Source organism: Nipponia nippon, unplaced genomic scaffold (assembly GCF_047370975.1).
Source record: "Nipponia nippon isolate SJK-2023a ecotype South Korea unplaced genomic scaffold, ASM4737097v1 scaffold_5, whole genome shotgun sequence".
NCBI lineage: Eukaryota > Metazoa > Chordata > Aves > Pelecaniformes > Threskiornithidae > Nipponia > Nipponia nippon.
The window spans coordinates 2,641,952-2,659,857 of record NW_028262369.1 but is presented as its reverse complement, the minus strand read 5'-3'; the positions used below and the strand labels follow the sequence as shown (position 1 = coordinate 2,659,857).

General features: G+C 40.4%; 1 protein-coding gene across 7 annotated transcripts in view; it reads right to left on the bottom strand.

The window, feature by feature from the left end:
- The window catches only part of CREBBP (CREB binding lysine acetyltransferase), a 98,192-nt gene that overhangs the window by 65,217 nt on the left and 15,069 nt on the right, over positions 1-17,906 (bottom strand). For 6 of the 7 annotated variants that reach the window (XM_087730472.1, XM_087730475.1, XM_087730478.1 and 3 more), the window contains exon 2: positions 16,633-17,345. In XM_087730472.1, the coding sequence (XP_087586598.1) occupies positions 16,633-17,345 (713 nt within the window). The remainder of the gene's footprint in view (positions 1-16,632; positions 17,346-17,906) is intronic. The other variant, XM_087730479.1, reaches the window with a different exon arrangement.

Sequence of the window (17,906 nt, the reverse complement as noted above, 5' to 3'; positions counted from 1 at the left end):
CTCGCAGGTCATCTCCTTTCTTCTCTACCTGATGCAACCACCATTTTCTGCAGGCCACGTTCTCTGTGCTCCTTCATCCCACCTCATCCTCTGGCTCCTCACGTTTTATACTCCTGTCTCTGTGTTACAATTTTGGGCAACTCTTGCTTCTTGCCCAGTTCTTTGTGGTCACAACTGCAGTGACTTCTGATGGAGTAAAGCGGACTTTTTCACAAGCAAGGTGTTTTCTATGCATCTGTTCCGTCACTTGCAATGGGGGAGATGCAGGGGTGCTATAAACCACCCCAGCACAGAACTGCAAGTCAAGGCCAGAAGTGCCTGAAGAAGTAACATGATTAACGCAGGACACCAGCTTAAACACGTTATTTCTACTCTAAAACCTTTCTTCTCAGAAATATGATAATGCTACTCTCCTTTAATGGAAAGGATGCATTTAATTTAATAATTCTGCTATCCCAGAAAGACAAGCAGATTCTGTTCCCTTTTTTATCACTATGGCAACTCTCTAAGATACTGGAACCCATTACTGAGTGTGGATAGGAAACAGGGTATTTCGCTCTACCCTCGCAAACCAAGGAATGTACAAACTTCCAAGCTGAAAAAACAAAAAACTTAAAACCTCTGTTTAGCTGACTTGGACTACACAAGACATCTCACGCTGCAACGTTTTGAGCAGCAGGTGTGGGAGGTACTTCTCTTTGGTTTGCTTTTTAGTTATTTTCAGAGCAGAAGAGCAATTCCATTTCCTCCAGTTCCTGGAGTTTCACAGATATTATAGATCAAGTCTGTGACCGAATCTATATAAGGTGCAACTCGGAGTTGATATGGCAGAAATGAGAAGTTCACCAATCTAATTTAAAAGATACCTTAGGACCAGACCGGATTTTCATACGCTGCCATTTCTTCTATTTTTAAAGCTTACTCTTTTCCTCCCTTCTTTATCACTGCTGACATGCCACAGCACTCCTTCCTCGAGCCCAGCATCAAGGAGCTACTCCCTCTTTGTACATGAAGCGTCCAGGCCATAAATAAATCCTGGCCTTTCCTCCTACTCTAAGTTTTTATTACCTGTCCCTTCACCTCTATCGCTACAGCCAGTTCTCTCACTCAAGCAGTCAGGGTTACTTCATTACCACATATTCCTCTGAGGCTCCCAAGGACATGCAACCAATACAACATGCTGCAAAAAACCATTCACTGTTTCAAGCACCTAATTTCCTATTCACAATCTCTTTTTTAGCTTCCCCTCCAATGTGCCATCATAAACCACAGAACTGCATACAGTTCTGCTCCTTGTTACCCATTTTCCTTGCGAAACTCTGCTCTCCTCTCTTGCCCCAACCCACCTCTCACTCCAGGGATTCCAAGCTTAATAAAAGGTCTGGCAGGGCAGACCGAGTTCACTATCAGTGCTCCTGCAAAAGAGAAAGCACCCTCATTGGCAGGCACACGCCAAGGAGCAGCACCTACCTCTGAGAACGCTCCGGGTTTTGTATCTTGCACCACCGCGGCCTACATAGAGCTAACGCTATACATTTTTTTTAAATTAATTGGTCCAGACAGATTAATCCAGAAAAAAGAACTTATGTCTAAGTTAAATGTTGATTTTCATTAAGTTTTGAAGTACTGGCTCATCTGTACAAAAATGGAAGAAGGCTACTCTGGCCAAGTATTTATAAACAAAACAAAACAAACCCACCAGATGTGGACTAGCCTGACAGCAGAACAAATACTGAAAGGTCGATATGAGAATCACAGAACTCAAAGCAGCACGGCTTCGGTGGAAAATGAGCCTGGCTGAAGTAATCTGATTATGATCCTATCCTGTAAACTAAAAATAGTTATCGTTAATATTCAGTTCAGTACCTACTAGATTTTTAACTAGAAAACAGTCCTAGAAAGAAAGGAAGCAAGCTAGACAAGCTTGGCTGGAATCTGAAAGCTGTGAATCTGCAAAGTGCTTGAACGACAAATCTGAGCTCTCAACATGACGACAGGAGGTATGAAAAGACGGCTGGGTAAGTGTAAAGCAATATCTTTACACGTTTGGCTTGATGTGAAGGCTACTGTAATGACGATGATCACGCTGTATTGATTCTTCAGAAATGATATGTAAAAACGACGGGGTTCAGAGAGGCCTCCAGAACTATTCAAAGGGCTAAAAGGCATGGCTGCAACAGACAGCCTAATTGCAGTCTAATAGCCTAATTTATTTATCTTACTATTTAAGCCTATTAATTTGCTTATCTTATTAAGGCAAGGACTGAAGCAATCCTAAAGTACCGATTTTGGGAATAGAAAGGCGATAACCCAAGTATTTTCTATTTAGCAAAGATGTATCAACAGGTAAGAGCTGAAGCTCTAGAGCTTCAAAGCAAAAACAGAAAAAAGTGACCAAATACCACTGAAATTAAGATTATTTTAATCTTCTATTAAATACTGTGTGCTTCTACTCATCAACAGGAATTAATTCACAAAAGCCATCAGGCCTGTAATCAGAGGTATCACATCTGACTTTGTATCACTGTCATTTTTATATGCTTACTTCTTTATAAAATGGAACCTAATAATAGAAAGGGAATTAGCAGTTCCCTTCTGCTTGTCTAGAGACAATACAGAAAGGCGAGAAGAAAAAGTTATCTCAGGAAGCAAAAATGATCTAAAACCTCGACCAAGCTGCCAAGTCCATTAACCAAACTCAGAGACAAGTATCAAAGTCCAGGAAAGCAGAGGTGCAGAACAGAAGCCAAAAACTGCATCGAACTATTGTACCCTCCTCTGCACCTCAGAACCGCGTTAGACTGAGCACGGCTAAGTGCAACTTCAGAGGATTGCTCTTCTAACGACACCAGATCAGAGACAGAGTGGACTGCAAGACAATTTCATTCATTCACTCAATCCAGCAGCAACCAAGTTGCCTCTTCAGACTGACATTGATTGCGGGATCACAAAACCAGTTATGTTGTTAGCTAGGTATCCTAAGGAAGCTGGGCTTAAGCAATAGCGCTGTGACTATCAGCATCCCATCTCCTCCCCCTTCTGCAAATCAATTTTTCTCTAATCACTTTGGAAATCCCTGGTCAATTTGACCCATGTTGGGTCTCACGGGTAATTAAGTTCCTAAGATTGCTGAGTAGAGAGACGGACAGGTAGATTACGACACTCAGATTAACACCTCCACGAAGAAAAGGCACCGAGACCTCTGCCATGACCCACTGTGTTCAGCAGCAGACAGCGTATCCAGGGCTCCGAACCAGCCACCATCACTGCCGGTTTTGCCCAGAAAGATTATCTGAGGACAGGGGAGGGAGCTGAAAGCGCAGCTGGAAATGGTTTAGAAGACCCTTGGGGAGGGGTGCTGTGAAGAACTACAGCCTCTGTAGTGGCCGCCTGGGGAGACACAGCCCATCTACTGGTTATGCTACTCTCAGATCTGTTTTGGCAATAGAAAAATAGGAAGGTCAGAGCCTTTTTTTCCCCACCAAACTGTTCTCATACCTCTGAGCCTGACAAAATAGTTAGAGGAGGAAGACACAAAGACAGCCTTTTAGTAAGCCACCACTATCCTTATACTATTCTGGACTTAGTCTATGGTACAAAGCTAAAAATCAATTTAACTGTAAGCCCCAGATTAATAATTTATTTCAGAGAACAGAACACGCATGTCATAATTAAGGAAAGAACAGAGACAACAGAGGCATCCTAGATATGATCTGTTTTGATAAAAGGCCAGATCTTCACAAACTAACAGTAGTGTTGAAGAGTTGCGTACCCGAGAGCTTGCCTGTTCAACAGCATAAATTGCTCTAGTAAGACACTTTTGTCACTCACTACTCATTTTCTTCTAAATCCCTTGTATTTGCAAGGAAGGACGTTCCCCCTGATTCCTCCTGTTGTATCACTGAAATAACATGCTAAATGCAATAACTAGTTCTGCCTTTCAAAAGCTACCTATAAACTATGATTCCGTTTTCTGAACGCCTGAGCTGTAACTTTAGGGTTATACCATAAATCGATAGCCTTAGGTTGACAGAGCAACTGTGCATAAATAAACCAGCCCTTCTGGAGCCATCGCTACTCAGCATCTCACATGCTTCATCCAAAATCCCCTATTACATCACCGATATGTTAGGGACACTTTCCCCCTCTCTCTTTTTTCTTTTTTTTTTTTTTTTTAAAAAAAAAAGAGCAAGCTGGCAGGAAACGGAAATTCTGCACTTCCCACTATGACTCACAGATCCAAGAAGAATCTTTTGGGTTTGGCATGAACAGAATGATTGGGTACACAGAAAGGGAATACTGCTCCTGCCTCCAAGCCGTCACTGTCGCAAGGCATGACCGGACAGGGATGATTCAGAACTTCTTCGGAACTTGCTGCCACCAAGCCATGCAATCCCATGCACCCTTTACTTTCCTCTTTTATGGGCCTCACCAAACCCAGTCACTTAATAGTCCGTTATTGGACTAAACCTTCAAATCCCTTGTCATCAAATTACTACACCTACCTCAAATCTGAGCTTTTGACACGCAACTTGGTTAAAAACTCAGCATTTTGTCCCCCTTCTCTCTTCCCATCCACTGAAATGATTTTGCTACCCAGTGTGTCATTTTGCTTGGCTTGAATGGTTTTAACTTTCTTCCCTTTTGATCCTTCTCATCTTTCTCTCAAGACAAGGAAATCAAGCAGTCGCGTGTCTCCGGTGATCACAAATTATCAATTAGAGTATACAAAGTACTGTGAATGCAAGAGTAGATCTGCTCTGAGCAACGGAGGAACATTCAGACTGATCGACAATTCAGCTGCTTTTAATACTGTTCGTAAGCAACAGCAAAAGAGGACAGAACTGCTTTCAAAAGGCTTATTTCTGCTTTGCAGAGCAGTAAATCAGCGAGCGACTGAGACTTATGCTTTGCCACCTGCACCGCTTCACCACCGGTTCCCAGAGAAGTTTAACATACACCAGTTCCAGAGCTACTATGATCTGGCATCAACCACCGGGAGTTAATCCCTCCTCAGTCCCCGTGTGCTACTGCCACGACTCACATCAGCAGCTCTGCTTGCACGCCTAGTAGAAAAGAGCAGCTTTCCAGCCAGGCCCACGCCGAGGACTTTGCACTTTGGACTCTTATCTCTCTCTGGCATGAAACACAAATCTCTAACACGAAGCAAGGTCCACCTAACCGATTAAGGCTCTCCGAGAAGTGTAAAAGATAAGTCCATTAGGAATTTATGTTCATTTGTGAAGTGGGAAAGACAGGCTTTCTTTACTATGCTGGCATCATCTTGTATCTGTTTACTGACAAAAAAAAAAAAAGTAAGTCTCTACTAATTACTATTTCATCCTATAGTAACGTGTTCCAAAAGAAAGTCACCATGGTGCTTGGAATGTATATGCCAAAGGGACAGATGGAGAAGCAAGGAAAAGATTAATCATTTTATGGCAGAAAGCCAGTGGCGTTACCAAAAAAAAAAAAAAAGTGAATTCCATTTCAATGCAAGAATGGTGGCAATCCCATTATCTCAGCTGAGGTGAGAGCTCCTCACCTGAGCCAATCTACAGGTTTGGCAGTTTGACAAAAATACTAATTTGAAAATACTCACTTTTAAAGTCAGTGAGTAACAAGAATGCCTCGAAAAGAGTAACATTCCCAGAATCAGTTTTGAGAATTAAATCACGATCTGGCTTGCAGCGTTCAGAGGAAGCCTTGTGCTGAACGTCTCCGCTCTCCTACCTCTTTAAGCTAACTGCTGTAACAAAAGCCCACCGCAACAGAGTCATGAAGCATTTGGAGAGTCTTGCTCTTCAGTAGTAAACGAACTCAAAGAAAAATACTCAAATGCCCAGGAATAATTGTAATTTACTTCACCCTTCATTACAGGATGAAAGATTTGGTAAAGCTAGAAATAAAATTTTTAAAATCCCATTAAGAGGAAGCCAGGTGTTTTATTACCACATAATAAGATTTGAAATTCTCTTCCAAGCATTTCACAGAGGTCAAAGACAAATTTAAGTATTCCAAGGCAACAAGACCACTTAAAAAATGTACAAACACTTCTGCATAATTACTGAAAGACGAAAGACAGAATTTCGTGGGAAAACGCTCTTTACAAAGACTGGATATACAGAGAACAAACTCTTTTTAATACATTTAACTAGAAATTAACCTTTTCCAGGAAAAAAAGGAAAATAATCATGTGCTTGCACTGTGTACATGCCTTAAGAAAGAAAATGTCTCCAAAACCATGCACAAGCCTGAGTGATAACGGAATATAGTACAGGAAGAATCAAAGTAATTTCTGCACTGAGCATCACTGTTGTACTTACGAATCAAAAATAAAGCTCAGAAGGCTGGCTTTGTAATGAGCATAACTTCTGCAAATAAAAACTTCAAAGCTCTTATGGGTAATTAGCCCCAATTGATCAACGTATTCCAATTGCTTGAAGAGCTTTTGTGAGTGCCAAGCAGAAAAAGTGGCTTCCTTCAGATAAACAAGAACTATTCTTACTACATAAGAACAGAAAGTTAAACAGAACCACAAAATTAACTAAAGATGTTTCAAAGGTTTGTTTCATCAAGAAAATCTAGGTTGGACACAAAGAGTAATTCAACAATACTTAAAAAGAGGATTTCGAAAGACTGAAATTCAGTTAAGACACACCTCTACAGATACTTGGTTGTATATTCACAGGCCAAAATCTTTATGAGTTACTTCCAGAAGAAGCATCAGCATGTACTAAAACACATTTATAGTCACATCGCAACAGAATTTTATCATACAGGATCTCAACTCAAATATCCCCGTCCTCCCCCCATTCCTATACTTCATTCATTAAGCTAAACGCAGGTTTCTAAACCAACAGCAAATCCCAACACAACGTCCGTGCTTCCTCCTTTCTTTTCTGTATCGTACATATTAGCCTTTTGAAACGTACCCAACAGGCCACAAAAGAATTTACAGATGAGTCTGCCGGCACCGCAGCAGTTCTAAAGTTCCTATAGTTGGCTGGAGACGGCCAAGTAAAAGGAGAGCACGTCATGCTCCAAAAATTTAGTATTATAAGGAATCGACTGGTTTGGTAAGAAAAACAGTAGCACTGTTTAAGACATTCTTTCCCATTTATCTCCCAGAAGCTGGCCAAAGATACATTATCAGGCACTCTGTGGGATGTGCTATTCTACAGAGGTGGGGAAAAGGCAATAGTAGCTCTACAGAGTAACAGCAACAGGAAAGTGTCTCAAAAATATAGTGAAGAGGTATTCTGTTTCCTTTCTTTTCAGTAGGTATTCTCCCTGGCAGACAGGAATCCGAAAGGAAAAGCGGACACACTGAAGGAAGAGACTGTGCTTCTAAAAGATGTAATTATTCTATTTCAATCTGGGGGTGGGGGTGTCAAATAGACATGAAACAAATTTACATTACAGGTTACATTAAATACATTAAAAGGAAAAAAAAAAATCAATACAGTTTACTCAAAACAACCACTTAGCAAAAATATCATAGCCTGCCATTAACTAAGGAGAAACATAACTATAAATAATTTACACTGTTGAAATAGTTTTTAAGTAACTAAGAGCCAAATATGTTTATTTTGAAACACCACATTGACTTGAAGAGCTACCTTGAAATCTCCAGTTCTTCTGTAGAAACATGCTCTCCTCAAAGATTTAACAATTCACGTGAAACTACCAAGAGACTTCTCAATAGGTTTTTACACCAGGTAAGACCCGACTTGTGTCTTTAGACACGTGCTTAAAGTTGAAGGCCGGGAACAAACTAGGCCTGTACACACATGCGTCTCGCTGAAAGCAGCCTGCACACAGTACTACCCAGAAACGTATTTTAACCTGAGATGCCCAATATCAGACTACAGAAGCAAACACAGCTCATTCCAAGAGTGAAATCCCATCTTCGACTCACGGCGTTCCAATACTTTTCCACTTCCAGGGCACAAAGATCCTCCCATCGTAAAGGTAGTTATTTAATTTGGTCAATTTGCCAAAAATGTTTCAAAGGGCACTTGTTTCTTGTTTGTTTTTAAAAATCCCTGTAAAAAAAAGAATACCCTACAGATGGGACAGCATTATACTGCAGTCACTCTGAAAACACAAAACCTTTCCACCCCAGAACAGCAGCATCTCTCAAGAGACTGCTAAATAATCTATTTACTATCCTCTTCTAGAAGTCCATTTCTTACACAGGTCCTTTTGGCAAGGATGTTCCTATATTTAACGTGCTGTATTTTCATTATGATTCATTCTAAAACAAAGGCGCTACTGAATCCTTTTTATGGCACAGCATGCTTTTTGTTTGCCAAACCTAAAGCAGATTCGTACGCGTGCGTACCAAAGGATACCACTATCACTTTGGGGCTTGAGCATCTTCAGAACACGTACGTACTAACATTTCCAGGTGCTACTTAGAGCTAGTTCTCGTAGCATCAGGAGTTCAAAAATCATCTGAAGTCCTCATTCACCTAAATCTCAATTCTACAAAGTATTTCTGGCCTTAAAATTAAAGCCATTGCTTGGATTACGTATAAAGAGTTAAAACACAAACAATAAGCTTAGTGTGCCACTTCCCCCAGGTCACAGCAATTTCTGGAGTAAATACTCTTTACTGAAGCGGCAAGGACGAGGAGGAGAAATAAGTATGTGCCATTCACAGCCAATGGACAAAGGTGCAGCAAACTGTCTATCGACACAAACTGCCTTAGGCTTCCAAACAGAAAACAACAGGTATTTCTTCTGAACATTCACAAGAAGAAAGGAAAAAGCTATTATATTTTGCCATTACTTTTACTCAGCCCCACAAAGTAAACTAGCAACTGTGGCACTAAGAATTAAGTTTGGTTTGGGTTTTTTTGGTTGGTTTTTTTTTTGGTTGTTTTTTTGTTTTTGGTTTTTTTGAGATGGAGTGGGAAGTGTTTATCGAAACAGTTTGTCTAGTTTAAAAGCTAATCTTTTTTTAAAAAGGTTAAAAATAGCCTGCCTGCTATAAAGTAGACTTGGGCATGCCCTGTGTAGCCTCTTGTATTGAAATTTCAACCCTCTAGCTAAGCGAGGGGATTTCAAAATTCCCAAGTGCAACTTTCAAACACGATGTTATTTTTTGTCCGACGGAAGAACCTGTCCCTTCTGTACTTTCACTTGTGGAAGCCACAGATGGAGAATCGCCTCCCCTCACTGCTTCTCCGCTCCCGATCCGTTTCTTAGGTAGGTTGACAGAGTATATCGTGCTATACATAATTTTCCACGTTTCCTGCATTGCCTTTTTTCTAAGAAAACAGACCACCAGCATTTAGTTTTCAGACCATAATACCAGGTGTTCCAACACATTTCTCTATGTCCTTCCAAGTACAGGACTCCCAATATAATCACAGCTCATTTTCAAGTACAAATATTAAGTTTATCTTTGAAGTAAGGAGAAATTTTGAGACCTGCTAAAAGGTCTTGTCATCAGAAATGCTCCTGTGCAATAGTATCTATATGCATGATCGGACTCTATTAGGAAAATTACTACAACAAAGACATTTCCTTCTGACTGAAGTAACCAGGCATTTCGTAACTTCTACACACCAACACCTAAGCTGGCAGGCTTTCCTCCCTCTCAGCATCTGAGTAATTTTTTACCTGTGTATTAAAAAAAAAAACAAACTGCAAACAGCAGCAGGAAGGTATGTGAAAACAGTCTAAAAGCTAGAAAGAAGTAATTTCAGTCACATCTGTTAATAAGGACTTGGAAGTTTATTTTGTCGTTTTAATAAACCTTCTGAAACAACACAGGAAATCTTGCTTTTCATCGGTGATTTCCAAAAGAACTTGTGGATCCATTAGGTTCACTTCCAAAACCTTCTTTCAAATATACTGCTTAGAAATAAACCCCAAAATTGAAGAATTACAAGACAGAAACCAATATGATTTAGAGCTAGTGACAAAATCCTTAACGCTTGTGTTGTGTTACCACAGCAGAAGATAATGGCGCAATTCTACTCTGAAAAGATACCATAAACATTTCATTTTTGTCAGCTGGATGATAAGCCAATGCAAGTGAACAGAGACAGGCTTTTTAACTGCCTGAGGTGGAAGCAGAAGGAGGGGAAACCAAGTTGTGGTTTGCCCCACGAAGGCTGGTTGTTTCTTGCAGCACTAGAGCCTAACTGAACCCAGGTACCTGCTTAAGCATAAGCATAGGAGCCAAGCGACTATCGCTTCAAAGATCTTCAATGACACTGCACAACTGCAAATGAAATTTAACTCACATACCAGAAACAGAAAACAACTCAATTTCAGGTGCCAGGAGTAATAGTTGTGGTAAGCGAGCTTTTTAAGTCACCAAATCTCTCCGGTATATCAGAGTAAATTCATCTGTGAAGTACCACTTTGCATGGTCATGTTTCAAAACAAAACTGCGTTACAGATATTTTAATTTTACTACGAGTCAGTGAGTTGTGCTGTTATGTGCTTCTATATATTTATATCCTTCTTCTGTTTGTATTATTATAAAAGCACATATGTCTCTGCTCAGTAAAAATGCTCTTTTGGTGATAGCTATTCAACAGAGAACCAAGCAACTATGGTCAAGTCTGTAACGTTATTAAGAGTCCCCTGAAACTGGGAAGCAGCATTATTTGGAATATCGTTTGGACTGGCCACTTGTGTTTGCCAGAGGCATGGTCTGCTAGGAGACAGTCAGCTTGGCAGCCGACTACGGACAACTCGGAGGATGAGAAGCAAATTAACTGCAAGTCATGTTAAAACCATTCAGGCAGATGCAGACAGATTGAGAGTCACCAGAGAAACAAACAGCACCAGTAGTTTGCTAAAACACACAGAACTGCAAAGGAATGAGAACATCTTCAGCTGACTTAATTCACAATCAGCAAGCGTATCTAAATCTGGTACTTAGCAGTATCAACTGGGTAATCTGTTTAAATAAATAGTTTGCTTCGTTTTTTTCTCATCACAAATTTTCCTTACTACAGATTCCTCAAAACACCGAGTCGGGTAACATAACTACACACACACAATTTAAGACTTGTATCAGAATTCTTGCTTATTAACATAGTTCATTATCTTATTAAATTTACTCAAGATTAATACCCAACACCAAAATACCACTCAGCGAACAACAGGGAGCAAAACTGTGAATGTGCTTGTCAAAGGCACGTATATTATATATACACCCAGCCTAGAAACAACAGATAGCAGAATCCAGTTCTTCTATAGCTCAACAATTAAAAAAAAAAAAAAAAAAAAAAAAAAAAGACAACCGGTTCTTCTCTTGGTAGACATAAAAAATGGTTTTACTGTTTTCTGAAGTTCACTTCTGGTAAAAGTTCCTCCTCCTCTTTAATCTGAAATTTCTCCTACGGCAACATGCACTGCCATGTGGCTATTCTGACTAAAACAAAGTTGAAAACATGCACTATTCAAACAAATCAGGCCAATACAGTTAAGAGAAAAAAAAAATGTTCTGAACTCATACGCAAAAATCCAGCATAATACATCTGGTTTTGCAGAGTTAGTGATTAGTTTGAACCTGTCAAGATTTTGATGTCAATCCTACTACTGGTACCAGCTTCCAGCGGGGCTTATATACATACACACACAGGTAAGGAAAACTCATCACAGCACTCGGAAGTCTGTATCTGAACTCACTGCTACCAGACCATCTCCTGAAATACTACATTGGAAGATTTGCCAGCCAGACCAGCTTTTCTATCAGTTTCTCCCTGCCAGGCAGGTTCTAGCTTATATCAATACAAATATTTTCCTTTGGAGTTTTCAAAATACATAGAATGAGGTTACTCTAAATCTACAATCTTGAAAAGGCATTTTACGAAAAAAGGGATGTTGCAATCCTCATAACTAGGTCTGAAAATAAACACCCATTTTCTCCCCATCTCTTTACAGATTCAGACTAAGATCTGACCAAACGATTACATCCTTTTCTGGGGCATACAGAGCCCAACAACATGTTTGATTAAACTGCACCTTTCAGAAAGAAAACTAACCTTGAGGTAAGTTTACTAGTTCTATAGAGAAAAACACTTTGAAAGGAACCCCCAGCAAGGTGTAGTTTCACTGCACCTTAAAAGCAATGGCTTCTGCAGATCATCAGCCACACACAACTCCAGGATTTTTTCCTACGTTTCTGCTGCTGGGTACCAGCATATCCTTATTTGAGCGATACGGCTCTGAAGTTACTGAAGAAAAGGTGATTCCTTTTACAGAATTGTATAAGGAGGCATTATACCTTGGCAACGCATGAAAAAGAAAACGCTCAAGAGTCCTACTCATCTCAATGGGACTTCACTACTTCTTCAGGGAAAGAGCGCAAGTACCAATTAGGTGAATCACAGAGTACAAAAAGGAAGTTTGAGAACTGTACGAAATAAATGGGAACTTCCCAAAATTTTCTTCTGATTTTCCACAGTATTAGGACGAGGGGAATGCATCTCAGCAAGAGACTGTATCGTCTAATCTACAGAAACACAACTTCAAGCTCTTGCCCGCCACAATGAACTATACGAAGGCTTCGTCTCCCTCATTCAAAAAAGATGAACTCTCACAGCAACAGGAGAGTATTGGGCACAGAGCATGCTTGCAATGAAGTGCTCGTTTCTGCTTAGCGTTCCTACTCTTTAACATATTCGACAACCAACAATCTTAAAAAAAACCAACTAACTTAAAAAGATTTTCTAGACGGCTTGAACACATTTAATGGACTTCACAAAAAAACATGGTAAAATGCAAAAGGACAATTCTGCTACTACTGGAAATTACTAGGACAAGACGATCTGTCCCTCTACCTCCGCCAAGTGATAATTGTTCCAAGAAGAATCCCTCTGCTCTTTTAAGCAGATTTCTTAAAGAACTTCAACCCAATCAAATGAAAACTATCCTTGTAGTGTCATCCAAGAAAACAGGGCCACGATGCCACAGTTACAAGCAAAACTGTTACAGGAAAGGAGTTGGGAGCAGAAATATATACAGTGGCGTAGAAGAGAGGCTTCCTCAGAGGTTTCCAGATGATCTCAGACAAGTCAACACCACAAAGCAGGCACCCTAAATAAATCTGGATATGCAAATTGCACAGTCATGGCCAATGAAGAATTCAAATCCTTGCTATAGTAAGTTGTTGTCTCTTTAATTCACAAAACCTTCTTGGGGACTACTCTACTCCCTATTTCCAAAAATATTCTAGGCTATCAAGAACACACTATATACTGCCGAGAAAACACGACTATGACTTTAATAGCTGTTGTTTAACTTGCAGTGACAGGTTGCTTCTTCCGGAGGATGCCATGAAATCTATGAAATCCTTTGCTGACACCTCTGCAGACTGAGGAAGTATTTTGCTTTAATCTCTCCCTACCAATGGAAAAACATTTGTCTTGATGTCAGCACCTTACGGCCCTCTGACAGCGAGAATCGGTTTTGTTTCGTTCCCTGTTTCAGTTGGTCAGGGGTGAGGTTTATCCTTCGGCGTACGCAAGCACGTGCATCGCGAGCTTGCGTTACCATGCTCGTTTCTGGCATACTTTTCATTCTTTCAAGAGCTGCCTTAAAATGGCAAGTCCAGCTCAAAATTAACAATATTGGCTTAGGATGCTCCAGATGAAATTAATCCCTTATTTCTGAGAGCAGGTAAAGAGATCAGATTCTGGATTTTTTTTTTTTCCTTCTTTTTCTCTTACTAGAAAGAATGCTTATAAAAACATACCACAAGAAAGAAAAACAGAAAAAGCAATGGACTTCACTTGATTAGTCATTTACTAAAAAAGGACGAGAACAAATGCTCAAGGAAGCAAGGTCTTGCCCAACAAAACTGGCCCCAAACCATAAAGGGTCATGAGTGCTACGCACCACATATAAACACGCTGAATTCAGAAAAATGAGCTTCTGAGCCATACTTGAATGAGGTTAAGCAGCGACGCACATCACTTATTTTAAACATAATGAGAAAATCTTAGTTTAAAAAGTTCTTTTAGATTTTTTTCTGCATTTGTATTTCACACCTCTTTCTTTCCCTCAGGATATATTGCTACAGTCACCACCTAGAGAACTTGCTTCCAGCCTTGATACAGTTCTTCAAGCCTGATAGCAGCTACATTTTAAGCCGTTTAGTCAAGTTAGGCACATTCACTATTAGGTAGATCAGCTGCCTCGCCACTTTTATTGCTGCTTTTCAAATCTTTTGAGCTGTATACATTAAGTCGTAAACACCAGGGAACAGAAGGTGAAAAAAACTAACCCACATTCTCCATCAGCAGAAATTTCACTTTCAGAAGAACAGACAAATTCACTGAAATGTTTCTCCACTTCTCTTAAAAGTTATCATCACAACTGGAGCGTGAACAAGAGAAAAAGCTAACGCACAGTCATGGTTGATAATCCTGTTAGGACAATAAACTGGGGGTGGGAAGAGACTGGAAGAGGATGCCGATCCTCAAATGCCTATTAAGGAGAATGGCAAAAATGGAGAACACTTCTGCTTGTCAGGAGAAAAATCAGGGAGCAAGTAACTTGTTCCAAAATGGAAACACAAAACATTGAGCTCACTTGCTCTAAGAGAAAATTAAGACATTAAAAAAACCCCAAAACTTTAAAAAAAAAACCCACCCTCCCCCCGCAAAAAAAACCAAAAAACCACACAATGTTTTTAAGCTTCATCTTGTTCAACATGGAAAATACCAAATTTTCTATTTTCTCAAGTTGGCCAAGTTTTTAAAATTGTCTGAAGTGCTAGCACCTTCATAGAAACACCATTTTATCACCTTTGGTCTGTCACTAAATAGTCCTACCTTTTCAGTTTCTCCAGACAACTTTGTGCCTAAGGACTTCTGAAAGCACTAATGTTGCTCTCATCTTTCAGAAGTGCATCACCGGTGCTGAGCACAGCCCTGCATACAAGGACCACCTAACAATTTGCGAAACAGGAACACTTCCACTATTCTTTTGCAACATATTCCTTGTCCAAATTAACTTTTACTTTACTTCTTGAACGTATCCTAACTGGGAAAGTCCAGGTCGCCTTCCCAAGCTGGTGAATCCCATTTGCAGCTGGCATCAGGCTAAGACTGAAATCCTTAAAAATGGAATTTGTCCGAGTGCTGGCCTATTCCTTACCAGGGGTGGGTTTTTTTTAAAAGAAACAAAGACATCACAGAACCTCCTCCTCCACCAGGTTCATATCTACTCTGTCAGATGAAGACCTTAAGCAAGTCCCGTTTGCTTTGGGGTAATTCTACTTGAGTTAGGTCACCAAAAAAAAAAAAAAAAAATCAGTAGTTCCATCACATAACTGCATAGTGGCTAGGAAAAATCTGCTCCTAAGAACTTAGATAACTCTAAGTTTATAGAAATAAGCCAGATAATTAGAATTTGTCACTCTTCCCACAAATTTCCAAGAAAAACAAATGAAAGGTAAGCTCAATTTCTTTCTGTGCAGACCAATCCCCTCCACACAACAAATTTACCGAATTTGGAGGCTGGAGACAGCTATATCCACTTTCACATGACCTTCACTCAGACCACGAGCATCTCTTCCTTAAGCACACAGATCTCCTTCAGTGCCGAGAGAATGCTTTTTGTATTTTTATTTTCAAAAATTAAAACGAACTATACAGTACTCCACAATGATGTCAGCATTTCTTCAGAGAATATGACTTCTTCTGTGTCAGGCAATTTTTTTCCATGATTGCTAACACATTAATGAATTAACACTTGCATGTTAATAAACTACAATGATAATGACTAGCGATGCATGACTAGATAAAATATCAGAGATTAAATTATATTTTTCTACGTATCAGAACAGGATGGGTTTGCCGTCAAAGGAAGGAACTGGACCAAAGCAACACAGAGAAGACATGAGGCACACTGCTGTCCAACTGAAAGACAGGAGGAGCAGCAATCGTAACACTTCTCTAAGCTCACACCCGGAAAATGACCAACTAAAAAGCAGTGACTGTATCAAGCAGGGACCAGAGCAGTGCCCCATGACTGCGGATACTTCCAGGCGTATATATTCCCTGCCCCGATCTGCAACGGCCACCGAATCAGACTTCTTTCCCAGACTCTGCCCTTCTCTTTCACATAGTTTGCCTTAGCTTGGCAATCTAAGTGAAATTTAATGTTTTCAGATCAGTTCCTCTATATTTGAAAAACATTCACTGCACAGCTGTTGACAGTGGTCCTTGACAAGAGAACCAATTGCTACACCTCTCCCTTCAATCTACAAATATTTCTCTGACAGTTTTCACATTGCTTTAGAAGATACTGGTGTCTGGCAGCTAAATTGAGATCCTGCACAGAAGTAATCATCCGCTTCCTTTCTGCAGGATTACGCTGCTCTTTCCTAATTCACCCTGCTAAGATACTATCCAACTTTTAACTTCAAGGATGTGTTTTTCAACAAGTGCTTTCACTTCTGATTACACAAGAAATACTGTTTCAATTATCTTGCTTTCATGATATCGCTGGTGACTGAAATGGATAACTACAGACTCAGGAAAATGTATTCTTTAGTTCTGTCCCAGAACAGAATCTACTATGTTTTCTAAACACCTGTATGGAGAAAAACCAAGTGCAATAAACAGAATATATTAAATTATGTGTACATACTTTAGTCATTGCTCCTGTCTGTGCTGTGTTCAGTCCGGTGTGACCAGCCATCTGTGGAGATACTTGGGTTAAAGTCTCTGCCAGCACACTGCCTGCACTCCCCTGCATGGCAGGGGCAGAATATTGCATTCCTGCTCCCCTTCCTCTTCCAGCTGCCCCAAGAGATCCATTCATTACCTGCCCTTGTCCTTGCTGAGGCTGATTCATTAAACTGTGACCAGAATTACTGTTGAGAAGGCTCTGGTGTGTCTGACTGAAATTAGTATTCATACATATCCCAGGTCCAGTCTGTGATGTTGCAGGGCTGCTTGTCACCATCCCCACTTGTTTTTGTGCTTGAGAGTTCAGAGTTTGTGATGCAGGTGTGGTAGGTCCGGAGGTGCTGGCTGCTTGCTTTGCCAGGCCTGAAGCAGAAGAGTCTCCCTGGTTTAAAGGGCTCTTACCCATAGCACCCAGATTACCGATATTAGCACTGTTCGGCTGCCCTTGAACTTGACTACCAACTCCCTGCTGGACAGGGCTATTTGAGTTCACATTTCCAATTCCTGGGTTTAAGGAAGAGCCGCTGCCTCCCCTTAGAAGTTCAGAAAGTTGTTTGTGTTTGGAAGCTGCATCTGGAACAAGGTTCCCACTGCTGTTTAAAAGGCCCAACTCGCCATTGGGGATCAGCTCATCGGGAAGATCATTTTCCAAGTCAAACAAAGATCCAAAATCTAGAAGTTAAAACAGAAAAACGGGTGAGAAAAACATGACAAACAAGTAACTAAAATTGTCATCTACGCTGCTTTGTACTGGTCGTAAACAATGACATGCATTAAGGTACATCTTTACCCCAGACTCAATATTGCCAGAAAGTGAGGGTCCCCATGACGTGAACGCCAGCGTCTTTCGGAAAGCACAGCCGTTGACACGCACCGTGCGCATCCAACCACACAGGGTGGAGCACTGCCCAGTAAGTAGTTTTTTCACGAGACTTTTTGTCAAAATGTCGTACCAAGCTTAAGAAACAAAGGTGGCACGAATACAATGATCTAACCTAACTCCTAAATTTCTCTTGTTTTGGCTAAAAGGAAGCAGCAGAAATATCAAAAGATTTTTTTCTTTTTTCCTGTTGATTTACTCTTTCAAAAGAGCGATTACGTCACCTTCTCCAACCTCCTATGTAATCTCAGGCCACTGCGTTTCACCCAGCAATCCTACCTCAACTTTGTAATTTATGTTTGCATATGGCCAAAGAACATCTTCCAGCTAGGCTTCGAAGCTCGATCAAAAGA